This window comes from Lepisma saccharinum, chromosome 3 (genome assembly GCF_977018435.1).
Source record: "Lepisma saccharinum chromosome 3, izLepSacc3.1, whole genome shotgun sequence".
Taxonomy (NCBI): Eukaryota; Metazoa; Arthropoda; class Insecta; order Zygentoma; family Lepismatidae; genus Lepisma; species Lepisma saccharinum.
This window is the reverse complement of record NC_139231.1, coordinates 110,202,222-110,222,311: the sequence shown is the minus strand read 5'-3', so window position 1 is coordinate 110,222,311 and position 20,090 is coordinate 110,202,222. Positions and strand designations below refer to the sequence as shown.

At 40.9% G+C, this 20,090-nt stretch overlaps 1 protein-coding gene across 3 annotated transcripts in view; it reads left to right on the top strand.

Moving 5' to 3' along the window:
* LOC145985301 (kelch-like protein 5) overlaps window positions 1–20,090 on the top strand; it is a 297,996-nt gene that overhangs the window by 202,434 nt on the left and 75,472 nt on the right. For all 3 annotated transcript variants that reach the window (XM_083119153.1, XM_083119152.1, XM_083119151.1), the window contains one exon: window positions 2,232–2,440. In XM_083119153.1, coding sequence (XP_082975279.1) covers window positions 2,232–2,440 — 209 coding nt within the window. The remainder of the gene's footprint in view (window positions 1–2,231; window positions 2,441–20,090) is intronic.

Genomic DNA, 20,090 nt, shown 5'->3' with positions numbered 1-20,090 from the left:
TGGAGAATACTTTGAAAAATTATAGCATTCATACTTTTGGTCTCCAGTGTTTTACTTGCGCGTGTCTAAAAACTTTTAGTGTGACCTATCGTATAAGCAGAAAGGTGGAAGTTTCGAGTGAGTGCAGGTTTGCAGACTTCAGCCACATGGCGGCGCTGATGTGCATGGTAACAAAGGTGATGGTCACGTCACAACAGCGCACACAGTATGTCGCATGGTATGCGAAATTTTCGAGTATTACGTGCATGCTCCTGCCGCCACGCAACTGAAGACTGTAAACCTCCACTCACTCGAAACTTACATCCTTTCTGCTTATATTACAACAAGCTGCTCGGAGATATCTACATTAACCTCTTGTAGATAACGGTTTATTTTTCTGACATCTCAAACGGATCACCCGGTACTTTGTCTTAGTTGCCGGTTTACATAACTTTTCCTACTTCTTCTTTAATTGTGACGGCGAGGATGAGTGATGATTACATAAAACAGATTTATGGGCCAAAGCGTTGGCTGAGACTTAAATCCAGAACCTTCAGTGGCCAGATCGAGACGGTGGAGGCAGAATTATACACCTTGTAATATCGGAAGTTCAACACAACCTATTTCCCCGCGTAGCTTGTATTTCGGAACTTTCTCCCTGCATCCACCCATAACGGTAGACGATTTGTAGGCTGCGAGGGATGGGGTCGTAAACCACCTTTTGATGTTTCACTCCAATGTGCTGTTAAGTTTAAACTCGAGGGGATATAAAAACGACAAGAAAGGGCGGACACTTTTATGGATCTTGAGATGAGATATTTTTTTTCTTACCTGAGTGTCACGGGAGAACTGGGCTAAATTGAATTTTTGAAGACTTTGAAATTTTTATTTGGCGGAATGAGGACTGAAGCCTCCGAGGAAGTGGCAGGATAGCCCCCCGACCCTTCCTCCATCCCTAACATGATTGGCCAGATACGTCACCGTAGCTCGTAAGGTAGCTCTCAAAATGTTCCAGCGTGAAGGTTCTTAGAACCTCTGGTACTTCACTCAAACTTGGTCGTTTTACGTTAACACACGTGAGATGAACTTCTGAAAGTGCGCCATAGTATGTTGTACGATTGCAGCGAGAGTTAGGTGAATGTTGAGATTGCAGTCATTTAACACGCTTTAAGTTGTGTTTATGTTATAAAAAATAATAATTTAGTGAGCCATATCTGTCAATTTATTGTGTGGGGGAGGAGGTGCAGGTGAATGTGTGCACACACATACATTGACTGGAAGCTGGTTGAGCCCCAGAGCCGTTTTCCTCCGGCCCATTGTCAGAACAATCCCCACCTGATTCGAATCCGGATCTCCCTCCTGGTATTCACACGCCATACCAACTGCTGAGAATATTCCCAAATATGGAAATTACATATGCCTTTGAGTACCAAAAAAAATACATTTCGAGCTAAAAGAAAGCATTTAGTATTTCTCTGAATGTTGGTGACAGTGAATTAGCATGCAATGTTAACTGTACATTATTTGTCGTCAAGTGCTTTTAAGTATACGTATTCTAACACAACTTTTCGAGAGAGCACCTCTTCTCTAGTTTCTTTTTTCCCGATGCTGAGGATCGAACCCACGACAAACCTGGTGAGTAGTTGGTTAGCGCATCGAATTTGTAGCAAAATCACATCTGTCGTAGGTTTCGAGAGAGAGGTATGCCAGCTGAAGGGGTGCTTTACACAAATTTTATTAAGTGGGGTGTAACATCTCTCCGCGTTTCCCCAACTTCAAGCACAGAGAGTGTGTGTGTGTGTGTATGATACATAAATTATGTATAGGCTACATTTATAATGGTAAGGAAATAGGAAACTCTCACCGGGCATTCCAGTCTGGTGAGCGTTTACACACACACACATACATAGTGAAGTATGTATGTACAGTATGTATTACAGTCATTCCACGGAAAGTGAGCCCTAGATGTCCCGAACGTAACAGTGTTTTCAAGGTGTGTGTGTTGGTTACCACTTCAAAGTGAAATTGGTAAAAACACATTCCAGACTGCTGACCGTTAGTACTACATGATATGCTTGATACTTTTTATCACACTGTATGTATGAATAGATAATTGTGTTTTACGTGCTGTTACGATCAGGACATCCTAGGGCTCGCTTTCCGGAGAATGATCCATTAATATAAGATGTATTCATTGGTTTTTCGCCCAACTGTTAGATTTACACAGATTTTTCGTAATTGTTTTCTCGCAGGCCGCACTTGGAGTCAGCGCCACCTTGCGGGTATCCAAGCACCGGAGCTCACAGCCGCAGCAGCAAGGAGGCGGGCAGCGGCGAGAGCCTCTCCAGCCTAGCGGCCCACGACGAGTGCTTCCGATCTCTTCACCATGCCGAGACCAGCCTTCGAAGGATGGAGGCCTACTTGCTCAAACACCAGCTGACTGACGTCACCCTCATAGCAGGCAAGAGCAATTCTCAAATTACGATAATTATTATTTTTTGATCCCTTTTCTATGCCACCGTTTATCTTGTTATAATAGAATAGAATTTATTTTGAGTACAAGCCTTTGCAGCTGTACCTTACAATACTTATACATTTTTCTGTGTCTTCTCCTTCCCTTACCCCTCTTCTCATCTTCTTTTATGTACAAGTCAACCCCTTTTCCTTTTCCGTTTCTCGCTCTCTCTACACTTTACTATTATCACTATATATATTAATTAATATTGTATTAAATATTATTAAATATTTGTTTTAATAAAGCCCTTTCATTCATTCTTTGCCTCTCAAATTGTGTGCTCTCTACATGCAGAACCCAAATATGTGAATTAATAGATTCATTCATTGTTCTGCCTTAAAAGGCAAGTTTTTCACGGCAACTTTCCGATCTTGCACATTAACTTTCATGTCGGCGTAGAATCCACTTACTATAACTCCATCTATCAATTGACATCTTCATCTCCGATTCCTTATCCGGTTAACTATTCTTTCCAATAGGTCTTTTAGCAGGCGGTTTCTTTTTCTTTCTTGATGATTCCCAGTTTTACTCTTCCTTCGCCAATTCTATCTAACACAGTTTTATTTCTTACTTTATAAATTTTACCCGCTCCATTCTTCGCCGTAGCCATATATCTAAAGCCTCTGGTGACTTTTCCTCACTTCTTCGTAGCATCCAGGTTTCAACGCCATACAGCGCTACGGCTCCATACAAAATGTTTCATTAGTCTTTTTAGTAGTTCTGTATTCAAAGATCCAGAGAACATTCTTCTTCTATTAAAAACGTCCTTCGCCATTGATTTTTTTTTATTAAAGTACATAAACTGCGAATGTTGTCTGTCCTTTTTGTTGTGTCAAAATACCCAGAAATAATCTAAAGGTTACTTTTATCAACAGCTGTTCTGTGTGGTACACAAAAATACATAAACCTTGATTTGATGCATTTTTGTTCTCTCTCTCTCTCTCTCTCTCTCTCTCTCTCTCTCTCTCTCTCTCTCTCTCTCTCTCTCTCTCTCTCTCTCTCTCTCTCTCTCTCTCTCTCTCTCTCCCTCCTATATTTTCCTAATATATTTTGTTCGTTCCCCAATTGGTTTTCTTCTTTTTTTTCTAATGTTATGGTCAGTGATAGGAGGACATGTTATTTTTGCATTACTGCACATTTCTGCCACCTTAGAGACCAACCTACCATGCCTAATTGCAAATCGGGAAAGGGCAGCTTGATATTCATTTTAGAGACAATGAGGATTATTTAAACTGCCAGAGAATATAAATAAAAGCGGAGCAGGAAACTGACAGATCAAAAAACGAGATTAAACTTCCATTATGTTTTAGCTTAATGGATAGATTAGCATTAAATTGTGTCGGCGTTTGCGATGGATTACGACATGGAAAATATTATTACGCGAGCAATTTCAGTAAGCTACTAGTAAATATAATTGGACACATGCACGGAGACAAAAAATTATTATATGCATGCATCATGTAGTTGCAGATTATAAGCTTTTGTTTTTGAGACATATTTGAGAACCTTTCATTATCAACACTGTGCCGAGCCTATATGCCTGTTTTTACCTTTGTAGTAAACCGTAGGCTTTAATGCTTCTTGTTCTTTTGAGCCTGATAACACTTATTTTCAGATTTAGTGCATAAATTTTGCAGCTGATAGTGCCTCTTGGATTTTTTTTCCTTACATCCTTTTTCTTTCGCTACTGCGCCGACCTCCGTGGAAGAGAGGTTAGCACAGTGCGATACGGTGCCAGGTGTCCCGGATTCGACTCCTGGGTGTTCATTGTGTATGTCCTTTCATCACTCATCCTCATCTTCGCGATTAGTGGCAGAAAAGCTAAGTAAAATAATCAAATCAATCAGTCTTTCGCTACTTTGGATCTGCCACTCGTTTATGTTAAACTGAAAAAATATAATGTTAATTCAAATCTATGCTCGACCTCATTGGCCGAGCGTGTTGAGTTGTTGACTCACGACCTCACTATTGGAGGTCCCTGGTTCGGGAAGGTCCCAGAAGAAGCAAAAAAGCGATGCAAAATAATAAAATACATTAGAATACAAAAAAAATCAAATAATCGCTCTGCAATGACAAGTTTGTTATTAATAATCATTGGTTATTTTGGTGTCTTTATTATTTTATAGTGCCTTTTTATGGACATATTTCCATAATTTATTTGTATTTGTAATTTTACGTCACTTTTCTGTCATCTTTGGCTATGGCGATGATGAGAATGATGGTGGTGAGACATCCTTCTAGTTTCCTGTTTGCCTGCCTATTACAAAGATGTTTAGTTCCTAGAAATCCCCTCCCTACTTCTCAAATAGATATTGCAATCTTGGGTGTATGAATGGATGAATGTCCCTCAGAGACGCTCTGTAGATGGAGACCAAAGCTTGAAGCACAGAAATCATCAACAGTGTGTAGTGTTGCCGTGGTTTCCTTGGATGTTGCTTGGCTGTGTAATCGAGCTTGAAGCCGTTCCACTTTTCCGGGTGTAGCTCATGGCGTTGGGAAATGCGAGATTGGCTTGCGCTCAAACCGTCTATATGGAGCTGTATGTTGTAGCCAAGGTGCACATTTAACTTGTGGGACAGGGATGGAAAGATGGTGTACATTATAATCATCTTGTTTCGCCCCCGTCTTCAGAGGATACTCAAGATCTCCGGTTTCCTTTGTGTTCTCTTACTACTAACAGGTGTTAGGAGAAGGAAAGGTTAAGTTGTTCACTATATTTTCAGAGCTCGTTTACATATCCCTCTAGTGTTGGAAGTTTGTTTTGAGTCGACTTTATGCACACATATGCAAATCGGGATTGGACTTACAGTTTGAAGTGGGATCCTATCAACTGTGTGTCTCCACCTGGTGTCGAACCCAGGACCCCCTGAAGTATAAGGTGACTACATTAACACCATGTTAGTAGACTCATTCCCTTTTCCATTCCAAGACACCCCACCCCGGTGGAGGCACATTACACAGTGGTTTGGATCCCACTTTAAACTGTAGGTCCAGTCCCGGCTAGCCTATCTGTGCATAAAGTGGACTTAACATTTCCAAAAAATTCATTCCAAGGCACAGCTTTCTACCAGCAAACAAATGCACAACATTCTAGACTAGACTGTGACTCACAGCTGACGCGATAATCCAAGCTATTGCCTTGTTCTACGGAGCGAAAATGAACAATGTACAAAACTTTTTATACGACTCTCATATTTCTACTCTGTGCAGAACAGAATTACTCTGGAAATCAAAACTAATATTTCAGTACGTAATTATGTCTATTTTTATATATATATAAAAACGTCCTTTAACAACTCTAAAATGAACAGGAAAGTATTTATAAAGACACGAAAGGAAAAGAGAGGCGAATACCTGAAGAGGTAAAAACTGAAATATCGATTAACTAATTCAAAGAAAACTGTGCTGAGGATCGCAGCAACGAAGCAAACAAACGAATACTTTGTGGAAATTGCAGGGCTAATACCGCATAAGCACAATGCGTGAAATGCATTTTGAAACGTTATAACAATGCGGAACCATGATACGTGAGGGTGGAAGAAGACGAAGCAGATATGCTTGAAACGCTGACGGGAGAAGCGAGCTGCATAGAGAATCATCGACGATGTCGGACGTCCAATGAAAAATGAGATAGGGAACGAATTACTGCCGTTTTACGAGGAGAAGTTCCCCCATCCTTTCCAAAAAGACCACGCTGTTCCACAAGTAAGCCATCCCGTCTCCGTTCGCCTCAGATCGATAAACCCGACATTCAGCTGTCATGGGGATTCCCCAGTTGAGTGGAACGAGTGCTGGACCGTGGCAAGACGATCCTCTGGGCAGGTGACCGTTTCTCATCTTGACAGCATCTACCAGTCACAGCAGAGTAAGTTCTCGCCTCCTTGTCAAAGATATCGTCTCTCCCGACTCCTGAAACTTGAATGCTGTTGGAAGAGAGGGGATGAAATAAATTAGTGCGGGCAGTTGTTTGCATGTGCTTGCCAACTTAGGTTCAATGCATGTGGTGTTAGCTGGATTTTTGCACCTTAACCAGTTGCCACGAAATTATACGGAGGTTTTCATTGCGTGAAAGGCAAACAGCGTACCATATAACAGCGTTCACCATGCTGCATTGCCCAGTCCAAACGGTAGCCCTCCCTCCAAAGGGCAATACTGTATATCGTTACCATCTCGGATCCTTCCAAGATTCATTTGTGCCTTTTTATAGCACGTATTGTAAAGACAGAGTTGAACAAGAACGTGCACGGTCGTAAACGTCCAAACAAACCAATTGAGATCAGATGCGACGGCAACAGTGCATATTATGTGGACTGACATTGCTATGTTGCAAGCAAAGGTGTGTTGAAGCAAACCCAGGAGTTTTCGTATTATTGCTGGCTTCAACCGGTCCCGCAAAGATGCACTATAAGAATTACTGTTCACAGAATTGCGTTTTGGTTAGGTGGTCCTCAAGCATGTCCCCATTCCTGTGCCAAACAAGTCGTCATGGCTTTTTTCTAGATACGCCTGGGGTCCCGCTTTCTAGGGCCTAGGTGATGGCGATGAGCGCTCTAGCTTTCAGGGCGAAAAATGGTCGGTCTAAGACTCATCCTCGGTGACTATCCAATAAAGTCATCTGAGTTTGTGAAGATATATAAGTGTTTATAAAAGTCACCAAAGGACATTTTTCCAACATAACCACGAATCGCTGATCGCATCTCCAGTTTCGTGCACATTCTGCTATATTTTTGGACTTCCGCCGTTAATACAGGAATTTTGCTTCCTGTCCTACAGGGCTTACGCCGTTAATACAGGAATTTCGCTTCCTGTGCTACAGCGCTTACGCCGTTAATACAGGAATTTTGCTCCCTGCTCTACGGGACTTCCGGTGTTAACTCAGGGGTCTCAAGCAGAACACGCGTTCTAAGTTTTCTTTTCATGGGCATTTTACAGTAGATTTTATTGAAAATTTCTGGTTATGTATTGAACGTGCCTCTAAGTCGCTCTGTTTGACGCCAGTGCTCTCATACTAGACTGAATGACAGTAAGAGTGATATTTTGAAGTGCACAGTTCAAATTTAAGTAACAACCTGCGTGATCCGGATAGCACGTATTCCATGCAACGCACATAAAACGATGAAATATGAAGTAAGGTGCCCCGTTGCGCTGTATAAATGAAACCTGAGCGGAGACGTGAACCATCGCCGCATAGTTCACATGATCCGTACGGTGAATAAGTCATCAACGTGCATGTGAATAATCGAGAGGCAGCTGCAGGTATGTTCAGGTGTCTTCAACGATATATATTAGCGTCACCTCGTGAAAGACCCCCGCTTCGTAGACGAGATACGGTAGCCAAGCGGAACGAAGCCCCACTGAAAATTTCAGTAACAAGAATAGGCTGTGTGCTCTTTGGTCTTATGAAATCCTTATGAAGGAAAGACTCGGAGCTGCAGTCTCCCCTACTTTATCTCCTGAAATATGCATCGCATTTTGCCTCGCTCCATGTGAGTAACAATAGCGTTTAATCTTTTCCCCAAGAAAAGGAGACGGTCGTTCTGGTGAGGTGGGATATGATTGGCTTCTCTGTTGCTTTCCTTGTTTACCTTGCTGCTGCTGGGAACGCTGGAGAAATAATGAAATAGTTGTGTATTTTATTACTTCTTGCTGCCGGTACAGAATTTCGCCATTAGGTAATTGAATTTCGCTTCCCGCTGCGGTCCCTTTTGGCCTTGGTGTTGAAACGTTATTATTTCTGTGTACGGGATCGATTAATGTGGAATAAAGAAGTCTGTTAGCTGATGTTTTCTTTTTTCCTAGTATGTACAGTCACTAGCAATAAAAAATGGAACCCTAGAACCTGAAAAACTCGCTACCCTACCTAACGCTACGACGATGAGCGAACTTCAATCGCACCTTTTCAGTAGCAAGCCTGCATTTCAGGATCTAGGTGGGTCATTTTTATTTTTATTGCGGGTGGCTGTACACAAAAACGCACACACACACACTAACACACACGCTCGCGCGCGCGCGCGCGACAGGAATGGTACCGAGGCACGAGACGGCCTTTTAAAATTCAAGACAAGAAAAAATTGTATTGTAAAATTGAACGAGGTGCTTTCATGTGGCGATCGTACAGTACTGGACAACGAAGAGTCTTCCAGTACCGGACAAAAGGAAATTCAAAACCAATCACACAGGAAGAAGCTGCAGGACTTCTTAATATCACCTTCTCTTCTGTAGAATGGAACTTCCTCAGTCAGATATCTGCTGTACAGGTCTTTTTCCTAGGAACCCAGGGGTATTTGTCGATTTGGATTTCTTTTACGTAGCCTAATGCGGACTGTGTTTCTGCAACGTCAGTGCCGAATGATCTGCCAGTTGCCACATCGACACTCAGCCAGGGAGTCGTAACGTACCCAATTTGCGTTACACGGTACGTTCCATTTTGTAGGAGGAAGAGTATGGTTCAGCTGCTGGTACCCATGTAACGTAACGAAATGCAATATGTTATAGACTGACGTTACAGAGAACGTAACAAAATGTATTATGGAAGATATTATCGTTATAAAGGAACGGAACGAAATGAGGACATTGGAACATAACGTAATATGCAATATGGTATATACTACCGTTACAAGGAGCGTAGTAACGAAATGCAATATGGTATATACTAGCGTTACAAAAACGTAACGAAATGCAACATGGTAGTAAATAACGGTACATGGGAACGTAATGAATGCAATCCTCCGTAACGGAATGAAGTGAAAGGCAATTTGGTTAATTAACGTTACATAGGAATGTAACAAAATGTAAACCACTGTAGCGGAAAGGAACAAAATGCAGTTGGGTACATACCATCTGCATAAGGAACGTAAATAAATTCAGTATGGTAGATGTTAACGTTACAAGGAAAGAACAATTCACAAATGTTAGCTAGTAACGTTATAGGCGCGTGACAAATATAATCTATTAAACATCAAGGAAGAAAAAGGAATAGCTCAAATCTCTTACCTTTCTTTTGAACATTGCGAAAAATAACTCAGTATATCGTATGGGATTAATGTGAAATAGCCGTTAAAAATATGGTTGTTTGTAAAAAAATGAATTTCAACCAGGGTTGTTAAAGGGTCAGGAATTTTAAATCAATTCAATTCCAGTTCAGCAGGGAATATTAGCAAACATAAATGGATCTGGACCGTAAAGAACCTTTTTATGTTTAAAATATTTCAATTCGTTCCAGGAACCTTTTCCCCGGATCAATTGAAATACGGCACAGGGACCTTCTTTCCGGATCAATTTAAAGACTGTCTAAGTTCCATATTGAAATGAAAGAATACGCAACTTGGACCGAATTTAAACTGTGCGATAAAGAAGGTTCCGGTCTTGTTGCGGAACCCAATAGAACCCATTAGAATTTATGGGTTCGTGGACGTTTAACAATCCTGATTTGAAAATTACATTTTTGGCTCGAAATTGAATACAGCTTCCAACTAGTGTAGAAATGAGTAGTCATAGACGTGCGCACGGGGTGCAAAGGGGGGGGGGGGCACATGCCCCACCCCCTAATCATTGACGTCTGCCGATATTTTCGACGCAGGGACAAGCAAGGTATTTTTCCATGGGGCATATTAACCAGATAATAGTGTTGCCCCCTCAAGAAACACCACTTGAATTCAAAATTATCGCATTCCTGCATTCCCATTATAATAATTAATATACATTACTATGACTGGGATCAAATTATACGCGTGAAATATATACTTTTAGCTGACCTTCGTTTTCTAAAGGGGAAATGTGGCCATCCTCGCCCCCTTTCAGATTTCCATGCTTCTATATTATTATACTTTAATCCAGAAATTTAGGGTTGAGGAATCTTATCGCCGGTTATTAAACGATATTATGCTCTTGAAGAAAAGTATTTTCAAGCCGATGAAAGTTCACAAAGCAACAACGGCGGAAGAAGGTGCAGTGGCGCAACCACAGGGTGCAGGGGAGATTAGCTCTCAAACTTGTACGGAAATCAATTCTAGGGGGTTAGGGGGCAAACATTGAACTATAGAAAGAAAGGTTGCAGAATCTAAGAGTAGCAAGACAAAAGGATACTGAAGATGGATTTAGTTTTCACGTCTGTCGTGCACTATTTCTTCCAGACGGTCAAGAGCACCTGCAAGGAGGCACAGAGGGGCAATTGCCCCCTCTTGATTTCTATCTTTATACAAATATAAATAAAGTTATATAAACTTGGACAGTTGCTGCTGCTTACGGTGTACGTTTTGCCCGTGTAAGGTAATATATAAATGTATTATTAATTTTTGAAACCCCACCGTTCATTTATAAACACACTGTATATGAGTCATTGTGAATTCGAGTCAATTAAAACATTTTGCGTTGTTGGGAGATTATCTATTAGGATAAAATTTGGACATGATGAATCTAAGTAGAGAAAATGCAACTTGTATATCAAAATTGCCATGTCCAACTGATCTCCGAAAGTAGTGTTTAGCACGTCACATTTCAAGTATATTGTAATAATCTTCAATTAGGTCAAACGTTAACGAACAAAACAACATTTATTTAACTTATAACTTCATGTTATATAAACTACATGAAATACATTTAACAAAGACAAAAGACAATCTCTCTCCAACTCGACTTGTTCACAGTATCTCTTCTAAAATTTTTATCTTTTTCTTAACTTCTATCATATATGATTGATTGATTTGAGTCCACTCTATGCACAGTTAGGCTAATCGGGACTGGACCTACAGTTTAAAGTGAAATCCCAATCACTTGTGCCTCCACCGGGTATCGAACCCGGGACCCCTTCATTACAAGGCGACGACGCTACCACTGCGCCATCGGGAGGCCATTTCAAGTATAGTTCATGATTGTATCTAGTAGTATATGAACGAGATGGGTCCCTCCATTCAAACAATACGTGGCTTGTTCCTACCGAACGAAGTGTGTCACTTATAAATTAAGTTTCCGAAAGCAGGTATTATGCATGAACCGAACAAAAAATACTCGTGAGAAATTACAAAAATTATAAGTAAGTTCGTGGCGGGAGTTATTGACGGTTTTCCCCACAACCTATCCGCTTTAGGTTCCGGGTTCGAGTCCTGGTCTGTAAATATCTTTTTTAGGTGTCTCTTCATTAATTTAATCTAATTATCATCCATCTTCATAGTTTCGATTAATTATAAAAGTGACATAAAAGCGAAGCGAAATAAGAACAAATAAAAATAATTGCAAAATGATTACAATGTCAGAACTACATTTGAAAAATAAAATGCGAACAGAAGATTCATTTTCAAACAGGTATTTGGGTAGACAGACAGCATGCTCCCGAAAGTTGCCAATCCACGTGTAGCATGACCTTCGATACTGGGGTTGTGCTTTCTCAGGAAAGTTTGCTCGACGCTCCTCAAGCGTCTTATCAAGAATGCCTCGGTGTTTGCAGCATTACCAACTTATTTTCCGTCGGGAAAATCTTTTTTCTCCTATTTAATCTGCGGTTGACTCTACAAAACAGCATATTAATCAAGATACAACAACTGAATTACGGCGAAGTAGGATAGAAACCCTGCGTGCCCAAGAGCATCTTCGATAAGGCAACTGAATTGTTTCGAGCTGAACCAGGAAATGGGCGATGTTTATTCCCCAAGGCCATTCCGTAAAACTAATGCCACAAGACGTCAAGTGGATTTATTTTTCTTGTTTCGTTATTTTATATAGCTTTCCTACCTATATAGTTTGAATAACTAATTAATCATTTGATGAGCAGACAAACACGAAGAAGCCGATCCCGTGGCAAATTGGTTAGCGTAATAAACTGCGAAGTCTAATGTCGGATTGCCCGACCCTGTGGCCGAGCGGTTAGCACATCGCGCTGCGACGCCAAGGGTCCCGGGTTCGAATCCCGGTCGGGCTTGGTTGTTTGTGAATGTCCATTCATCAATTTCATCACTCATCCTCATCTTCGCAAATTAGCCAAGAGGCACAAAACGCGAAGTAAAATAAACTCAATCAATCAATCTAATGTCGGATTAGAGCCTGGACTAGAAAATATGGATGGGTTGGGTCATTGTCTTTATACTACTTCCATCACCTATCACATCCTTTATCATCGCGATTAACCGAAAGTGGTAGACGCGAAATAAAAATAGAACCTTTGCATGGAAGTCCGAAAGAGAGGCAAAGGGGGGGGGGGGGGGGGTGCACTACCTACCTGGAAAATGAAAGTCAACCAAAAATTATATATATATCACACAATTCCATTTCAGCTGCAATAATATATGTTAATTATTGCATGAACATCACTAGCTAACTAACTAACTCTCTAGCGTTCTTAAACCCGAAGGTTCGTGGCTGCAGCAACACAAGCCTTCCATCTCTCCCTATCCTCAGCAAGATCTATATACTCTGTTCCATCCCTACCGATTTCCTTTAGGTCTATCTCAACGTTGTCCCTCCATCTTCGTCTTGGCCTTCCTACAGGTCTCTTACCATCAGGTTTCCCAACAAGAATCCTGTAAACTCCTCTTTCCTCTCCCATTCGTGCCACATGGCCTGCCCACCGAAGTCTTCTTGATTTAATTATTCTAATTGTCTCCTCATCCCTTTTAGGTCCAAATATTTTCCTAAGGATCTTATTTTCAAATAAGATGAATATGATAACTTCAAATTAAAGCAATGTTTTTTGAGGAGACAACACTGTTATGCACCTTGTTTGCCCCCCCCCCTGAAAAACTACCTTGCTTGCCCCTCTTTGGAAAAAATCCTGCAGACGTCCATGAACCTTTAGTATCGACTTCGGAGTATAAAGCATTGTTTCGTCAATGTATAGCGCGGCAATAGACCGCGACAGCCTCTTACAGAGTATTTGCCAGGAAATATCAACACGAGAACAGGGATAGGAATTTCTCTTATTTTAGATTTTCCCAAACTAATTTCAAGTATCTGGTGAAAATACTTTCTATTTAGTATGCAAATAAAGGTTTTAAATTTGAATGGGCGTATTAATTTTCTAGGTTTTTCCTAGAGACGATATGAAGCATTGCTGATACGAAGGGCGAACTCAACAAAGTGCATTGTGAGGGAAGTGCGTTTCAAGTTGTCAGGCACAGTTCGAGCTCCACAAAAACTTGGTAACAGTAGATCGGAATGTTTCATGCGTGATTTTCAAAGATTTTATGGAGTTTGCACTGTGCCTGGCAACTTGAAACGCATTTCCATCACAATGAACTTTTTTGAGTTCGCCCTTCGTATCCGCAACACCTCATATTTTAAATTTCTTTGAAGCATTTTGGACCATTCTTATTTCTATAAGCAACTGCATTAATTATACATATGATAGAATGATCTTAAACATGAAACTCATTGTTTCATAATGATTAACTGTTTTCTTTGCCTTTCATTAAGCATGGTCACTCAGCCGCTATCTTTGTTGTGAGCCTAGATTAAGTGTGATTGGAGCTTATCCTCTATGCTTTCTTCATACAGCATGGCTGTGGGCTACATGTTTGACATCTTAACACAACTTCTTTCAAACATCACATATGAAATGTATTTCACCTATCGTCCTACGGGAATCAGAGGAACGTAACTACAATAATGCTGTTTTCAGTTTTGTTAGAAAAAATCCTCTGAAGAGTATTTGGAGTAAATCGACATTTTTCCACTTCTAATTCTTATCTGTAAGGCGGAGTCACGTTTAAGAGTCATATTCCTAAGAATACATTATTTCCTCTCCTATAAATCTGATAAATTGGAGTTAAGTCCCTCTGGTTCTCACACACGCTTTCAGCCCCTATTTTCCAAAATTTGGCACGTTAGGTATTACGCCAGATGTGTCATTTGGGTATGATACATTCTTATTATATGCCTGTGGAGATTCGAACAGTGTTCTCGGCTTGCGAGCCAGGTTATATCGGCGTTAGCGTCCAACGTTTGGAGCGCATACATTGCTCTAAGCAGGATGCTCTCTACCTTATGATGGGAGCAATGTATGCGCTCGAAACATTGGACGCTAACGCCGATTTAAGCTGGCTCGCAAGCCGAGAACACTTCGTCAGGAAAGCTACACTTTTTTACCCATGAAAGTTATTGTCCGTGGCCTGCAAGCAAACTTCTTTCAACAAACTGCCTCGAGAGAATTATATGTGTGACTTTTCTGCTTCTCAGACCACGTGTGACTACCTACAAATTATGTGAAACAATAACATAAACAACTTCCCATCTGAGTATGAGAAACCACTTGCATTCTAGCCGGGTTCGATTCCTGGTGGAGGCACAGTGGTTCGAATTCCACTTTAAACTGTAGGCCCACTCCCAATTAGCCTATCTGTGCATACAAGTGAACTTAAAACAAGACAAACTTTCATTCTAACCTCAGTCACTTATGGGAGCTGCTTAGAAGTAGTAGTGTTGACTGGCATGACTAAAATTTCTGGATCCAAGTTCACTTCCTCTCAACGATTTTATTTGTTGTTTTAAGTCCCCTTTATGCACAGTAAGGCTAATCGGGACTGGACCTACAATTTAAAGTGGGATCCTCCACCGGGTATCGAACCCGGGACCCCTCTCTCGACGATTTGACTGAGTCTGCACTCCCTGCGCTACACTCCGTTGTCTATGCAATGTAGTTTTAAAAGTTGTAAACTGAGGTATCCTAGTCACCAATTCCACCGCTGCCAACGGTTAGTCAAGGTGTGACTCATCATCAGCCAGGCTCGGGCGAAATGCAACTCATTAAACCGTCGCGGACGAACTGTAGCATTTTTCTAGGAATTTCGCTTTCGGACGAAACGCTACTGAACCGTACAGCAGTCCCAGTGCCTGCTCCAAGTTACACAGCTGCTTTCGGAGCCCTTGGTTTGGGAAGGGGGTGGGGGTGAGGAAAGGGTCTTGATTTTTCATACTGAAGCTCGTTCATTTCGTTCTCCTATTTCTCTTGGTTGATTTTTCTGAGATACGGAATCTACCTCATTTTCCTTTTCATTACGTTTTATTGCGTCACCCACGGTACTCTTACATGTACTTAACATTTTCAATTTCCCTGTACCTGCACCCTTTAGTTAGGTAAAAATAAATAGCTGCAGTTCGTCAAATGTTGTATTTTTGTTTTTGTTACCCATTTTTCTCGTACTTCAGTCAGGGGCAATGGAGCTACTCGTAACAGACGTAGTTAGGAAATAGCATGAATTGTTTCTTCCCCGCACTGTAGTTGACCGATAAAAGAACTATGTAAAGTCTCGTTTCGATTACCACAAATTTTACCGCGCAACGTGACACGCGGCATGCGACGCTGCATGTGCCAAGCATTTGTTGAAATGGAAACTGTCTGCAACATGCCGCAGCGCAAGTGCCGGGGACAAAATTGCCCCAAACGATTAAGACGCACAACGTGCGCGGCGGACAATGGAAACAGCCTGCAGCAAGTTCCTGGGGCACGGGCATACGAACTAGAGTTGAAACAGACGACGCGACTACAATCTGTGGTCCAACAAGATTTAATAACAATGCAAAATCACTTGCAGTCATTCTTACAAAGTTTTCGTATCCACTTTGAAGACGTAAGTCTCTCATCAACGAGTTAATTTTTTGCTAGCAAACTTCTAATCCACCATCTAGGTTGTTTTCGTTTTTGTTTTTTTTAGAAATTCATGATACGCGCCTGCCATAACCACAAAACCCGCCATAGCTTTATTGTTCATCTTTACCCAAGTTAAATCACCACCAAATTATTACAATACAAAAGAAGAAACACTGACTACTCTAAAGCACTGCACAACGCTACACTGCATCCTGCACTCCAGTGTTGTTGCGGACGTATTTTGAAGAAGTAGTTTTGAATTGGAAGCAGTACGAGTACACTAAATGACGCTCAACATGCGCCGGCACATGTTGCACGTCATGAGTCTGGAACTTGTCTGAATGGAAACGTAGCTTAACAGAAACAGAAGGCTTTCACGATTTGTCTGAATATTAAAGTGATCTCTTCTTTCACACCCAAACATAAATAACTATTTTCAGATTTGAAACCGTAACAGGGGTGTAAGGGGTGACCTTCCACGTAGTACACCCAATCGTCAACTTCATTCCACGTAGTACACCCTGGACTGCTCTTTGCAGACTAACGAGGCTCTGGCGACTGACCCTATGGCCAGTATAATTCTGTGTGTTCTGTTTTTTGTCATGTGTGCTGAGTGCCCCTTTAGAGCCTCAGCTTTTAACCTAAGTCAAAATATTTTAATATTTCAGTTATTCGATATTACAGTTACGTTATTTGTTATGGTAAGGGGCTGGACCCCGTATAACGTGGCGGTTGCAAAATAGCCTAAGTGCTGACGCACCCAAAATTAAAAAAGAAAAAATGTAACAGCGAATATAGCTTTAATAAATGCCTATAAATTTTTCACTATCGTTTATATTTATGTACATGTTGTTAATTTTGAAATATTGTGAAGAAATGCAGCAAAATGCTACATATTCGATTACTAATGTGAGCGACTGTACATGTTATGTTTTTATTTCATGAACAATGCGACACCACAGGTCCCGAGTTCAGATCCCAGCCTGTGTATTGTTTCCATTATTTTCTTCGTGATGTCCTTTTATCAATTTTTTCATTGCATCACCCATCCTCGTCTTCGCGATTCGCCAAAAGTGGCAGAAAACCAAAGTTAAATATAACAAATCAAAATCAAACATTACTTTGCAAGACAAGAATGGATAGGTTATTTTGAAGCTGCTGTTATTAAAAGCAAATTGTATGTAGCTTTCCTAGACAGAAGTTTCAAACACAGAAACTGATTGATTGGATAAGGGCTGTGGGTTCCTACTCGAGCAGAAAATATATATGTTTCAATTTATTACTTACAACAATAGCAGACTGATTTCCCGCTAAATCAAAGAAAACTTGCATTCACAGTTACAAATTGACGTGTTGAATGACCTTAACTACAGATTTCTCTCACTCCAATTCTGATTAATCGAACAGCACACCACAACGTGGGTCATTAAATATTTCCAACTTACTCTCGAGTTCCTCAACTAAAAATAAATTGACTGCGAGACAAAAACTCCTCTGCGATAACTATATACCACGTTATATGCAGAGTATACGTAAGTTGAAATTCCATCATAATAATTTGAATTCTTCAAGTAGTAACTACAAATATAATTTTTCATGCATATTTTCTTAGCAAAATATGAAGTTTCTCACTTCACAAGGATAACATATACACAGTATTTCACAAGAGTTTTTAGTTCGAGCTAGTCGTAGGCCTAATATGAATATAAACGTCACTTCATTACTTAGTTTAAAAAAGTGCCAGGCAATCAAAATTCGAGGGTATGCCTGAAATTATTTGTAGTATCTCATGTATCAAGGGGGCTTTTTAACCCTAGAACACTACCGTACGTAAAATTTACGTATGCTACGCGCTCAATTCCCTCCCCTACCTCCCACATCGCACACACCTACCCCTCCACCTATGGTATTCCTCGAGCATTCTGTCGGGCCTCCCAGATGGCGCAGTGGTAGCGTCGTCGCCTTGTAATCAAGGGGTCCCGGGTTCAATACCCGGTGGAAGCACAAGTGGTTCGGATCCCACTTTAAACTGTAGGTCCAGTCCCGATTAGCCTTACTGTGCATAAAGTGGACTTAAAACACCAACTCAACCACCAACTCGAGCATTCTGTCAGGTGCGTGGCAGCACTGTGGTAAGGAGGGCGGAAGCAGTGAACGTCTTTAGTTTGTGCGTTATGTGAGACTCTGTACGTCAATAATACGTAGCGATAGTAACAGAAGAAAAATCTTACACGTAATTTTGACGTGCATGTAGTAATAACGCCATTTGTGTTCACGTAAGATTTACGTGAATTTTTCTATAATATGATCAACATCGCAGCGATCAATGGATACATTATTCACACTCACAACTTCTACAACAATCAGGGCAACTCAGAAAAGAGACCATTCTCACAAATTCAGTTCATGCTTCACCTCCATGAGAACTTGACCAAGATCTGGCAGGAGCAAAGGCTAATAAATCCGGGACTGTCACAGGAGTTCAGAATGTTAATTTTAAAGGTACTGGGGAAGGAAGAGGCAAGTCAAGGTCCGTTGACCTGTGTTTGCCGCTCGCTTTGGAAGGTCCGTTCATAACGCGCCTTTTGAGCAAGCCGAGGTGGTTGTAAAACTGTGACGTCATAGACATGACAGGTCGCTGGGGAAAGTTTAGTATCCGCTAGTTTTAGCAGGGGAAACGTATTTCTGTGTTCTTTCCTTGCTCTTGTATTCGTGTATTCGCGTGCATTTTTAGTCATTTTGTTGTGTTTTCATATTGTAATGTGAGTGATAACAATAATGTCTAACTGTGCTGTGAGCACATGTCGAAACTATCTCAGGAAAACTAAAAATTTTGATATAGTTTACCATAAATTTCCTCCCAACGAGAAGTTCCGAAAAATCTGGGAGAGCAAATGTTATCGAAAAGACAAATTTCAGGTTGCTAACTCGAGTATTTGTTCTTCACATTTTTCACCAGAATGTTATGAACGCGATTTAAAATCGGAATTATTAGGAATTACACCAAAGAAGAGACTGAAGAAAGATAATAACTAATAGAAAACTATGGAACGATCTTAGTGTCAATTGTGAGCAGCCGTTTTTTTCAGTTCCATTGTCAGGGGAGAAAATTTGGGTTTTTGCGGATTTGCCACACTTAATAAAATTATTGAGGAATCATTTTATCGATAATGGGATCCAGTGGAATGAAACAGTTATGAAGAAAAATATCATAGAAAGGATACTCAAAATGGATTCTTCCGAACTCAGGCTTGCTCCAAAGTTAAATTGGATGCACATATCAGTGCAACAGAACGACAGACAAAGGGTTGCGCCAGCAATGGAACTTTTCTCCAGGCACACTGCTGCTCTTATTGAGTATGTCTTCCCAGAGAATGAGGTTGAGGCAAATTTTTTCCATCTCACTAACAATTTTATTGACGTCATGAATTCAGGTGTGCCACTGAATTCTAGCAATAAAATCAAATGTGGCTTTGGCATACATTATGACGAACAAATGGAAGTGCTTAGTGAAATGGAGAAAGCAATATCAGAGGCAAGAGTTATGGGAAAACGCAATCTTCTTCCATTCCAACAAGGATTTCTTGTCTCCATCCGCAGCCTAAGAGGATTATATCATGATTTAAAATCAAAAGGTTTGAAATACATTCTTACCAGAAAGCTGAACCAAGATGCTCTGGAGAACCTTTTCTCTCAACTTCGTGGAATGGGGAATTTTTACAAAAATCCGCTACCGGTAGAAGTGAAGCACAGGTTGCGCTTATTGATACTAGGTTGCCGCCTGCCTCACCCGGGGAGTGCTCCTGTGGAAGATGCTGGGGAGACCACGATGCTTGCTTCATTGTTTGATGGTCTCGTCGATTCTCATACAACTGAACAAAGACAAGAAGTGACCTTTACGTCATCATCTGTAGACTTGCCAGATGAAAACAGTGACATGCTTTACTTGATGCGAAATGAAGAAAAGGAGGCTCTGCGGTATATTGCGGGCTATATCGCAAGAAAATGTAGGAATGTCGA